At 50.0% G+C, this 12,500-nt stretch overlaps 2 protein-coding genes across 2 annotated transcripts in view; both read left to right on the top strand.

Annotated features, from left to right (window-relative positions):
• Positions 1-3,716, top strand: part of LOC125956066 (RNA polymerase-associated protein Rtf1) — a 4,047-nt gene extending 331 nt beyond the window's left edge. Inside the window, exons 1-5 of the mRNA XM_049687564.1 lie at positions 1-162; positions 243-1,320; positions 1,390-2,369; positions 2,453-2,897; positions 2,993-3,716. The exon at positions 1-162 is cut by the window's left edge and continues 331 nt beyond it. Coding sequence (XP_049543521.1) covers positions 85-162; positions 243-1,320; positions 1,390-2,369; positions 2,453-2,897; positions 2,993-3,102 — 2,691 coding nt within the window. The 5' untranslated portion in view covers positions 1-84 and the 3' untranslated portion in view covers positions 3,103-3,716. The remainder of the gene's footprint in view (positions 163-242; positions 1,321-1,389; positions 2,370-2,452; positions 2,898-2,992) is intronic.
• An 8,547-nt stretch (positions 3,717-12,263) lies between these two features.
• The window catches only part of LOC125956129 (cofilin/actin-depolymerizing factor homolog), a 3,162-nt gene continuing 2,925 nt past the window's right edge, over positions 12,264-12,500 (top strand). Inside the window, 3 exon segments of the mRNA XM_049687701.1 lie at positions 12,264-12,285; positions 12,288-12,360; positions 12,447-12,500. The exon segment at positions 12,447-12,500 is cut by the window's right edge and continues 55 nt beyond it. Coding sequence (XP_049543658.1) covers positions 12,264-12,285; positions 12,288-12,360; positions 12,447-12,500 — 149 coding nt within the window.

Below are 12,500 nucleotides of genomic sequence, written 5' to 3'. Positions count from 1 at the left end.
TCAACGAATTATTACGATTCAGGAAAAATCCTTCATTTGTTGCGGTTCACCGAGACTCGCCGACAACAGACAGGTTGCACCGGAATGGTGAAACGGAAGCCGCAGGCAATGATCGACTCGGAGAGTAGCAGCGATTCGGATTCCGGCTCGGATTTGGATTCGGTAAGTGGTTGCAGTTGTTGCGGCATACAACTTTCGATAGCATTCGTCCTTTCCTATCCCCGCTGCTTGTTCCTCCACAGGAGCTGTTGTCGCTGGCGAAGAAGAAAAAGACAACCCGCCTGGCGTCGGCGTCACCGAACAATGCGAATCACAACCGTTCCGGATCCGGGTCCGGATCGGGCTCCGATTCGGACGATGATGACGACGATGATGATGATGACGATGACGAGGAGGATGACGAGTCGGGCTCGGATGCGATGGCGAAGCGCAAAAAGAAGGGCAAACCGACCTCTTCCTCCGAATCGGAGACGGAAGGAGATGACGATCGTAACCGTGGTAACGCACCATCAACCGGGGCACCACCGCCAGGAGCAGCAGCAGCAGCAGCAGCAGCAACGACGGCAGCCGCACCTACTGCGACCATCACCAACAGCAACAACAGCACAGTTGTCGGATCTGGAGGTGTGAAACGGAAGCAACCGATCGATGAAGAGGAGGATGATGACAAATCGGAACCTGAGGAGGGACAGGTTTCGTCCGATTCTGACGGAGGCCATAAGAAAGGCGGGGATGATTCGAGCGGTGGCGATTCGAGTGATGACGACAGTAGCAGCAGCAGTAGTAGCAGTAGCAGCGATTCCGAGTTTAACGATGGTTACGATGAGAACCTTATGGGCGACGACGAGGATCGTGCCCGGCTGAATGGGCTGTCGGAGAAGGAGCGAGAAACGGAGATCTTCAAACGTATCGAGCGACGTGATGTGATGAAGACACGGTGGGAGATAGAGCGCAAGCTAAAACTGGCAAAGCGGGCCGAGCGTGCCCGGGATAAGCAGGCCCAGCCAGAGAAGAAGAAGCGAAGAAAGGAGAAAAAGAAGGCACAAAAGAAGGCTGCTGCGGCCGCGGCAGCAGCAGCAGCGGCTAATGCGGAAAGGGAAAGGAAGAAAGCGGCGGCGGCAGCTGCGGCACAAGCATCGGCTGCCAATGCGGCCGCAGCAGCGGCTGCTGCTGCAGCTCTTGCTGCTAAATCCGCAATTCCGCCAGCCGGTACCGATGCACGGGACTCGCCGAAGCAGGTCGATGGAAGCGACACGACGATGACCGGAATGGCGCGCACCGACAGTCGATCCTCATCCCCGGAGAAGAAGAGTGACGATGGTAGGTTCAGCTGGCAACCTCTTGCCTGTCACTCGGTGCTCATCAAACCCTTTCTTTTCTTTTTTACAGTATCGAGCGCTTCCGAATACTTCGATCCTAAGGAACGGTCTAAGGAGCGCAAAAAGACAGTTGAAGCGAACCGTACCGATGATAAGCGCAGCAATGCAATGGCTATGCTGAAGGCGAAGCGTGAAGGTAAGGCAAAGCGAGAAGAGGAAGAAGCCAAGCGGGAAGCACAGCGGAAGCAGGACGCTAGCCAACAGGAGGACAAAGAAGAGCTGGACGATGTGCCCGGCGGTAAATCGCAGATGAAGCTCAAGGCTTCCGATATCTACTCGGATGATTCCGGCAGCTCGGATGATGACGATGAGGATAAAAAGTCCGACCGAAGATCCCGATCAGGCGGTAGCGGTGGCAGTGGCAGTGGTAGCGATTCGCGTTCTTCCAGCGATTCGGAGGGTGAAGACAAGGACAAGAAGTCGGGCTCCGGGTCGGGGTCGGGCTCTGGGTCAGGTTCTGGATCGGGTTCGAGCTCCCGGAAACCGGTAGCGATCAGTACGAACGCGGAGCTGAACAAACTGCGAATCTCGCGTCACAAGCTGGAGCGTTTCATCAACCTGCCGATCTTCGAGCCAACCGTCATGAACTGCTTCGTGCGGATAAACATCGGCAACAACCAGGGCAAACCGGTGTATCGTGTGGCCGAGATCGTTGGTGTGGTGGAGACCGCTAAGATCTATCAATTCGGACGTAGCCGCACGAACAAGGGCTTCAAGCTGAAGCACGGTAGCCAGGAGCGGGTCTTTCGGCTTGAGTTCGTCTCGAATCAGGACTTTTCCGATACCGAGTACCAGAAGTGGCTGACCGTGTGTGAGGCAACGGGCACACCGCTGCCGACGGTTGATATGATCGAGCGGAAACAGCGGGACGTGAAGGAGGCATCACAGTACGAGTTCAAGGATGCTGACATCGATCGGTTGATCGAGGAGAAGAACCGATTCCGGGCACATCCGACCAACTACGCAATGAAGAAAACGATTCTCATGAAGGTAAGTTATCACCGTGCCTGGTGTGCGTGAATGTGACCAATGATCCACGATCACTTATTAACTGCCGATGGTTGCCATTCCAGGAACGCGACGCTGCACAGCTACGGGGTGACGATGATATCGCGCGTGACCTCAGTTCACAGATTCAGGAGATCGAGGAGCGGGCCAGCACCCTAGACAAAAAGCGTAGCAGCAGCATCAGTCTCATCTCGTACATCAACGATCGCAACCGCAAGCGTAACGTCGAGGATGCCGAGAAGGCGATCATGGAGGAGAAGCGGGCGAGCCGCGGCCAAAAGATCGAGGATCCGTTCACGCGCCGTCAAACGCAACCACGGATGTCCTTCAAGAAGGACGAGAAGCGGGAAGAACCACAAATGATGTCGATGCTCGCACCGCCACCACCCGGTCCGGGTAAGAAGAAGTCGGACGAGAAAAAGGGCCCCGGTGCGGCGGGTGGCGTACAATCCGATAACAACCTGTACTCGCTGCACGACTTCGATATCGATCTAGAAGTTCCTCTACCAAGTGAGTGTGCTAGTGAGATGGGGGAGAGTCATTTTTTTTGCTTACCTGACTAATCTTCGGTTGCTTTATCACCGCCCCCCTCATTTGTTTTACAGTAAGCAGCGTAAATGTGCTCCCGAAACCGGTGGAAAAGCCTGTCCGCGAATCGGGACCGAAGCGGTCGCTCAATCTGGAGGACTACAAAAAGAAACGCGGATTGATTTAGTTCCGTTTCGGTGGGCTTGTCCTTATCGTAGGATACGAGGCGATAGAGAGTCGAGACAATTGTGCAGCCAACTGAAGACAACAGGACCTAGGACCAGAACCTGGGGCACGGACGCGGCGGAATTGTATGATACTGTACTTGCTCCGCAAACATCTTAACCTGTATATTATGGTTATAATTCCCCTTAGCGTATGCGGGGAAACAAGAATGGCATGAGTCGCTGATGATGATATCGTGCCGCATTAGGGAATCTATATTTCCTAGTGCTTGTGTTTCCATTTTAATTTATTCTGTCTGTTCCATCCCAACCCTACCATCACCATGTCCCATTGTCCTCTTTCGCCTATTAACACCATCCACCATGGCTGGGCTTTCACACGAGCATGATCGAGGATCGAATTATCGCTTGGCTGTACTCTACAGTTCCTGTGCATCGTTTACGTCAGAATGGGAAGGATTGCGGATTGCAAACAATAATGGGCGACGAATGGGAGGAAATTAAACAAAGCAAACAAAACACTCAAGCAATGCAAATGGCATGTAGCTGGCGATGATCTAGGGTATAGAAAATTCTTATTACCGACACATTAATAAACAGTAATTACGCGATCAAAGCCCAACTTAGCATAGGGAAAACGTGAGAGAGAGAGGGTGGCATGCAGACGAGACGTGGTGTGCCTGCATCCGAAACAGGACCGCGTGGTTGTAATAATTAATAAAGGAATGAACATCTTATGATGTTTGCGAGAAGTGCGTGAATGAGAATTTCGTTTTTAACCGTGCCGCAATCATTACGGCTAGATTAATCAATCCGATCAACACGGTAGTTCTCTGCTTTGGTGCCTCATTCTTGTAGATAAGATATCGACTCTTGAACAAGCGCCCGCTCCCCCATCGCACCGGATTCAATTGGCTGTGACGCCAGCAGAAAATGATGCGACAATTTTGTGCGCCAAGGTATGACGAATATGTAGTTAAAAAATAAACAACGCGCGCAGAGCGATTTACTGTTTAGATTAAAAGCGATGTGACCATATATGGGATGTTGGGAGGCCGTGACCATGAATATGGTGGGTGGGTAAAAGTAACTACCATATATGGTAGTATAGGGCGTTTGAAAGCCAATTAAATGGAGAATTATATCGATTTCATTAATCTATGCTCTAGGAACATGGTGCAACATATTACGTGGTATTCTTAAAAGAATCTCTCGTCTAATAAACGTGTTTTTATTTAATAGCAATCGGTTTTAAATGCAAAATTATCAGTACCTACCATCGATCGGAAGTTACCTTGTTAAAACACATAAAAAATACCGAAATTCTGTCTTTTTATTATCGAGAGTAACCGACTAATCCCTAGTTGATTTTTGATTTAAACCGTTCCAGCCAATTCTAAACCCAGTCTCGTAAACCTACAGCACCCAACACACACACAAATGAAAAGTGCGACAAAAAAAGGGGAACAACACTTACGCCGTTCTACACACAGCCAATTTTTTGCATTTTTCATAAAAAATATTGATGTGTGCAGAAACAACGGTTTCAAGAAACACCAACAATTGTTATGGATACACATTTTCTTTCGCTAGGAAAATTTAACTTGCAAAAGCAAACATTGAGCTGCGTGTAGAAACGACGTAACACAAAATGCGAAGTCACACACACACTTTCGCCCGCGGTCCCCGCAGCGGCTATAACTCGCCCGTTCCCCTGCACACACACACATTTTCGTGGAAGCGTTCGAAGAAGTAAGTCGTCCGTCGTCGCCTTGTGCTCGCCGAAAAACCGGTCTCTTTTGGAGTTTGTGGGAAAAGTGGAACATTACTCGCTGTGGGAACCAATCGCTTTCGGTGATCGCAAACTTTTCGCATTCAGCTGAAACCGAGGAAAACCGAGGAAAGCCCAAAAAGTGTGACTACGCGTGCATGTGCGTGTGTGTGTCTGTGTGTGTGCGTGGCCGGTTTGGAAAGTGTCGCTTGATGGTGGCAGCGGACAAATTAATTCGCATTTCAGAGAGTGTAAAAATCGGAAGATGTGCAACTTCAGCCGAGGGGTCGATGGATCGTCGCTCTTTCCCCATAACCGGCGCATGTTCATATCCCACCGGAACCGCCGGCATACCATGCCACATCTCAAGGGCCTCGCCAAATGTGCTGAACGGAGGGGAGCTGGTGCCAAATCCGCCGATTTCCTATTTTCAGCCAGCCATTAATTGGTTTCTCGCGGCCCCTCGTCTGGAAAGAGAATACAGCAGGCGGTGCGGCAAGCACGCACTACTTTGCAGTGCAGGAAGAAGCGCCGAGGAAGAAGACACCGTGGTGGTCCATTTTTAAAACGGCTCACCTCCCACAGCGGCGTTTTTTCTTCTTTTTTTTCCTCTGTCTGCTGCCGCTGGCGCTTGACGCGCGTTCAAACGCTAGTGCGATGTGTGCGTGTGTGCGCGAGCGACGAGGCGAGGCGAATACGTACACTCACACACTATCATTGTGAAAAAAAGCTGCCAAGAAAGGGAGAAGGCGATGCCGACGACCAAGACGGCTAGCCGGCGAGTGAGGAGTGGCCGTTGTCTCCTACTCTGCGGAAAATGTACCTTCCGGCTCCGGTATCACCCGAGGGAGGCGGTGTGATGTATCGGGCTGTCGTCAGTTTCATGGCGCATCTTTCGTATCTTTTATCCGTTGCTAATTGAAGATTTGCAGCGTTGGTTTGTGTGCGTGCATGCAAGCCGGTTCACACACACGCACACATACGCGGACGTCTATTCACTGATCCGTGAGCGGGCGAAAAGAAAAGGAAAAAAACGGGAAATCATCCTAGTGTGCGTGAAATGAGGCGCTAAGGCGATGCACTTGGTTTTGGGTGGGCGGGGGGAGGTTGAAATTTGCGCTTGAGGGCGTACAACGCCTTTGGCACGAATGATAAAACCATAATTGAAACGTACTTACACACACGCACTCACACAAACACATGGGTCTGCGAGCATAGGTGGTTCGGGCGAAATAAGTAACAAGGACACAACCCAAAGAACCGGCCGGACAAAAACTCCTCCCGCTGCCTGCAACTGCAATTGAGTCAGCAATTTGGATTTTACTGATTTTGTGCTGTGTTTCCCACCCCTCTCAGAAACTCTACAGAACCGAAAGCGGAAGTGTAGCTGCAAGAATTCGTAGTGTGTGTTGTGATCTGTGAAAGAAAGCAGCCACCGCCGTTAACAACATCATCCTCCCCCCCAGTTGTCGGAACATACCAGAGAAAGGGTAGCCGTTTATTCGTTTTCATCTTCAAAAGCACCAACAGCACAGCGCACCCAATATGGTAAGTAAGGGGAGATATTACGCCGCTCGTGTATGACATCGCATTTAAGCTAATTTCAGATAACGGAAGTAGTGTGCTCTGCATGGTTAAGGATAAATTCAAATCCTGACAATCGTGATCCACGTGTTGTGTGTCCAAAGCATGCCGGCGACGGTTGGGGTCATAAAAATGAAGAAAGCATGCTGCGGTTGTTGCTGAATATGCTCATGATCCGATCGCGGTGTGGTGCTTGGTTGGAGCGCCGCGTGAGTCACGGACCATTTTTCTCGTGAAGCAATAGGCGATGACCATACCACCACCACCACCACCAGCCACTTTTCTTGTGAGAGTGTGTGCAAGCGCACGCGCGCTTGCTCGCTCACACAACCGTTGGAAAAACAGTGGCAAATTACCATATATGGTCAAAGCTGGCACTGGCTTCTAGAGAACGGGGAAGGGGAGGGGGCGAAAGTGGGCGAAAAGGTGAACGAGCCCCCAGTGTGTGAGAGCGAGAGAGAAAACACGAGAAACTCACGTAGTGAGTCATGAGAAACGTGTGCACCTCACCACGACGACGACGGCGACTGTGATTGGCAGCAAAAATCGGTAGCATCAGCAACATTTAATAGAGTTGATGACATTGAATTGTGATTTTACGGCGGTGGCAGGATGCTTCAGAGATAATAGCTTTCACAAATATCATTTTTTGTGTCTCTGTAAAACACTTCTCATTGTTCTCCGGCCGGCGGCCGATGACCGCTCTCTCTCTCTCTCGCTCACACGATTGTTCGAACGCACACAACGACTGCCGGTTCGCTCGTGCACACACACACTGACATGTTGTGTCTGTATAGGGGCGGGGGGCTGTGTTGGCAAGGCAACAACCCCCCAAAAGTGTGTGTGCGCTATGGAAGGTGCTGATAAACTCGCCCTGCTGCTGCCGTCCGGCCAAAAACCGGCAAAAAGGTGTGTAAAATTCGCCAGAAAAAGGATGAGTCAATGCATTTTCTCGGTAATTCCGGGGATCATCCAAGCAGTGAAATATGAATGTCGAAAGCTGCAAATTTGTTTCTCGAATTTTGACTGAAAGATAGAACGAATTCCTGATAGCGCACCTGCTGCTGCAGATCGTCACGAATAGAAACAGCCTTCTGAAAGGGGAAGAGGGGGCTGGGGAGCGGAGCCAGACCGTTTTACGCATGAAAAGAACGGAACGCCACGGGTCCGGCGTTGGAGAGCAGCGGCGACCGTGTGTTTGCACACGATACCAATACCAGTCAGTGCGTCGCGCGCACCACGGACCGGTATCTCTTTCCGGTACATCGATGTTTCTGGATGAAAGAGCAGGCAGCCAGAGTAGAGCCAGAGGAGTGGTGGTAAGGGGGGGGGGGGGATCATGAGCCTCCCATTTCTCCTTCCCTGTTTCATCCTCTTTTTGTGCACTTGAAGCGATCAAAACTCGCCCTGCCGCGGGCGAGAAAGACGCCTTTCTCTCGGTACCACCCCCCTGAACCAGCCTACTACGCGCGAATGTATTGGTAACGCAGCAACGGCGACCGGGAGTTGGATCCCCCCTCCCCCTCATTGGAGTAAGTTTGGAAGTAACTGAAAGTTCGCGCGTGTAACTCGTCCAAAAATGTCCATAATTGGATATGCACCTACTGCGGTGTGCATGAAATGAGTATCTTGAAGATGCTGGATGGGGGATTCTTCTTAGTACGTCATCCTGAGATAGATTCCCAGTAGGCGCATATGTTGAATTGTTTTCAACCACGATGCCCCTCTCAAAATCACGGACTCGGTCAAGTTGACTGTGAAATGCAGAAATCATCTTTTGATATAAAGTAGTCGCATGAGATTTATTACCTGTCCTGCCATATAGACGAGACACACATACAGCTCCGACATGTTTTTACAACCCGTTTGACAGCTTGTTTTGTTGTAAACGTCGACAACGCGCGCTATGTCTGCTATGATGCGTGCGCCATGAGTCTGTTGTTGTTGGTCGGACACATCTCTTTGATCGGCGTTCAAGAAGAAGGACGTCTTGTCACAACAAAAACGTAGCAGGCGCGACGGATTCGCTCCGTTCCACTGTTGGCATCAATATCGTCTCTCCCTCGCCTTGCTCTCCGTTGGAATTTGTCCTGGGTGCGCGCATGCTACGTATTTAGTGGTCGACGAGACGACATCCCTCTCAACCCCTTCAATTTGTTAAATGATAATGTGAGGCAGTGGTATGTGTCTGCTGCTGCTGCTACTGCCTCTGCTGAATGACTCATCTTGCTTTGTGCAGGCAACAAAAAACTTATCACTGCCATCCTCTACGGGCCCCCTCCCCACAAACGTTATCTGCATTTTTTTTGTTCGTTTGCCTGGTTCCGCTCCCGTTATCGCTTGTATTCCGGCACACGCACACACAGACATGCAACGCCATGGCACCAAACCCCTCCCGGGGGCATAAAAGGTGATTCGATTTTGTGGAATGGCAATTACCAAGCAGAAAAGAAACCTTTCTTGGTGGAAATGTTTTCTTTTTGTGTCGATTCTATCTGTTTCGACGATCATACTGTAATCCTAGAGCCCATTCCTGGACGATAACGCGAACTGTTAATGGGTAGTGTTCCAAGGAGAAGAGAGGAAGATATCGTGCTTCCGGTAATTGACGGCGACGAACGCACGGTGCTCACTCTCTCTCTCTCTCTCGGTGTGTCTGTCGCGCTTCCTGTCCTTTATGTCTGTTTTGCTTCTCTTCTGCTGCTCTCCTCCTTTATGCTAATAACGGGAATTAGATTCTGCTGTCGCGCGACTGCGGATACTGGTCACTCCCTGTCTTTGGGGGGGGGGGGGGGGTTTCTCGAGTTCGTCTCTTTCGTGTGGTATTGAGAACTGTGTTTGCAGCAGCAGTGATGATACTGTCTCGAGCACACTTCCCCTAGTTTCCCGATTTTCCACGAAAAGGATTCTAGTATGTTGATTCTCCCACTCCGGAGGAGGTCACAAATACTACTGCAAGGGGATAGAAAGGATGCTGTTGCACACGGAGTTGGAGGCTGGTAGGGTTCTCTTTCTCTCTTTGATAGCATATCCCGTTCGTTGACCCTGCGCTTGTTGTTGGTGGGTTTCTTTGGGTGTCCTTGACGTGTCTTCATCAAAGAGAGGGAGAAAGAAAAGAGAGTAGAGATAGCGAAAGTGATGCGCTGCTTCCTGCTATTCCTGCTGACGTTTGGCCATCATCAACATTTGAGAAAATTATGGCCATTATTCCCCCCTTTGATGACACGGTGCACTAATGAGTGCTGCGTGTGTTAGCAGCGTGTTTAATGCGGGAGGAATAATGATAAAAAGCGTGTGATGCATTTCAATCCCCGAAGATTCACTGACACGGAGTCACGCAAACCAAGCAAACAACCAGCAGCAGGAGCATAATTCGCCGAGAAGGAAGAAAGGAAGACAAGGAATGTGGTTTGCAACCATGCATGATGTAGTAGGTCGTATTCCAACAACCTTGACGAAGGAGAGGAGGAGAAGCACACCATTAAGAAAGAGGGGTTGGGAGGCAGTCATGACCGCAAAGCGGTTGTCGAGAGCGCAACACCCATTATTACCTCGCGATCGTTCGTCGTGACCACAGCAGCAGCAGCAGCAACACCAAATGGTGAGGGTGAAGAAGGTGTTGCATGTATAACACACCCCTGCGGCCCCGATTATATACCGTGCCACCAGAGCCCCGGCGACTACATTGTCGCGAACGGCTGGTGCACACGTCATCGCGTCACCATCGTCATCATGATTCAGACACAGATCATGGGTCATGCGCGAAGGTTTGGCCAAACATTCAATTCAATCCATGATTGTTTTTGAATGGTCAAGGACCTTAGAAACAGGGCGCGAGAGAGAGAGCGAGAGTGTTGTGTTCTACGTGGTCGATTTGGATTTGACTTATTTGACGAAACAGCGGATCGAACAAAGAACGGATGTAAAGACGGAACGGAGCAACGAAGAAGAGGACGTACAGACACAGAGACGGTGACGGTCTGGTGGTGTAGCAACCCACCTTTTCCGAGTCAGAAACCGCTCGGGGGAACCCTTTTATGGTCAGCAGCGCCGCATGGTTTGTCCAGACACAGACACACGAGAGACGACCGGGGACGACAGAGAGAAAGAGAGGGATTGTTGTATTCCGAAAGTACGTGGCCTGCTGCGACTACTTGTTTGTTGTTGCCCTTGTTTTAAAATACAAGTGTGTTGTTGCCGGGGTTCTTCTCCTGACCAAATACAGGCAACACAGCAGCCCGTGTGTAGAGAGAGAGGTTGCGCGAGGATCATCCACGAAAGTTTATCCTTTTTTGGCGGAGGATTTTTTCCCCTGGTCGTCATACACAGTACAGGTGAAAGAATCCTTGACACACCAACACTCTCGCGATCGTCAGCGACATTGACTCATTGGGTATTTTGATTTTGGGGATTCTACTAGTCTAAGGTATTTTAGATCTATCGAGTCTATGATTCATGCACCCTGGGCACCGGTAATGCTCTCGTGAGTCTGACTAATCATAAGCACTAATTGGCCTTGTGCGCCACGGTGGCGGTCGTATGTTTATTGGATTACTCATGTTGCCTGTAGGGAATTATACACTGGATTGCATGTCGCAGACCTCGGAAGACCTTGAATTACACGAGAAGGGTATTTGTGATGACTGCAGATGCCATTCAGAGACTCCTCTCCACTCAATGATTTGTGACTCAGTCAGCTGGAGGATACGAAGGTCTCGGGGATAAGTTAAACTTGTTCTCTCGGGTTGACTGTTCTGTTTTAAAGTCACGATTTGCACACTCGCGTAGGAATCCGTTTCGTCATCTTCAGGCAGTAATACAAGTTTTGTGGCTTTGGATTGCACTATCTTGCTCTGGAATGCAACGGGAACAGTGCAATTTATATTTCGAGCAAGTTATGCACACACGGATCCTGAAGACCATTAAGAAGTCGACCTGTTTTATCTCTATCCCTCGATTTAGAGAGAAGACCCCTGACGCGCTATCAGGCATATAATATTCCCTCGGCAGCTCCTCCGTTTATAGGGCAGCATTCTATTGAATGCATAGAAGGCAGGCGGACGCGAAAAACATCTCTAGGAACTGGCTTTTCAACCTACACCAGCATTCTTTTGAACGAATGCCGCCGCCACTGCCTTCTATGGAATCATGGTGTGGTCGTTGTGGTAAAGAATTCGTTATCTTCTCGCTCTAACGGTTCTAACCAAGTAAAAATGGGCAACGCATGGGGAAGGAGGAGAGTGGCGTTCAATAGTATGTGCTGCAGGTGCCCGGTTAGCGGCACACCGGTTAATGGTGTATATTACACCGGAAACACGTTTTCGCTTAAGTTTTTTTTTGAGTAAGTGTGCAATCAAGAAAGTTGTACCCGTGATGCTATTTTCTATAGTGTGCTAATGATCCTTGAGTAGAGAGAGTTGTGGAGAGCATAAAGACACGCACGCGCGTTGCATTCTACGTTTGTAAGAACGTGCCAAGAAGGCCGCCGACCATCTGCTTTACTCTGGAAGTGCTGGTCACAAACTGTGAATGGCCTTTAGGGGTAAATGTTTGCTTTCCAAATCCCGTTGTTTATGGACAACAACAACAGTACGACGACAACGTGGCTTTTGCTAAATATTTTGAACAAACGGCACACAACATTTTGGGACCATCGGGTTTTTTTAAGCACCTCGAGAGGTTGTGAGCTGTCCATTTCCGTTCACTTGTCGCACCAGTTCCACCAACATGTGTGTGTGTGTGTGTGTGGTGTGTACCCTGCAAATGGAAATCGAATTTAGCGGAGAGAGAAGCGCGCGTGTTGCTCTGATGATCCTTATTTTCCAATTGGTGTCGTCCTCCTGCTGCTGCTGCTACTGCTAGGGTGTCTTCTCTGTGATGATCATCGTCGGAGCGATCCCGCCTCGTCGGCCATCGTGGTGGTTCCAAAAATAGGTTTTAAATTTAGAGAAAATCTCTATCTTCTCCTTTTCCTTTTGCTGTGTTCCTTAGAACCAAGCGCGCCGTGTGCGTGCCCGTGTTCTTCGTCGCTTCACGTCTGGTGAA

The sequence above is a fragment of the Anopheles darlingi genome, chromosome 3 (genome assembly GCF_943734745.1).
Source record: "Anopheles darlingi chromosome 3, idAnoDarlMG_H_01, whole genome shotgun sequence".
NCBI classification, from domain to species: domain Eukaryota; kingdom Metazoa; phylum Arthropoda; class Insecta; order Diptera; family Culicidae; genus Anopheles; species Anopheles darlingi.
The sequence above is the reverse complement of the archived record's forward strand: the minus strand, read 5'-3'. Positions and strand labels throughout refer to the sequence as shown.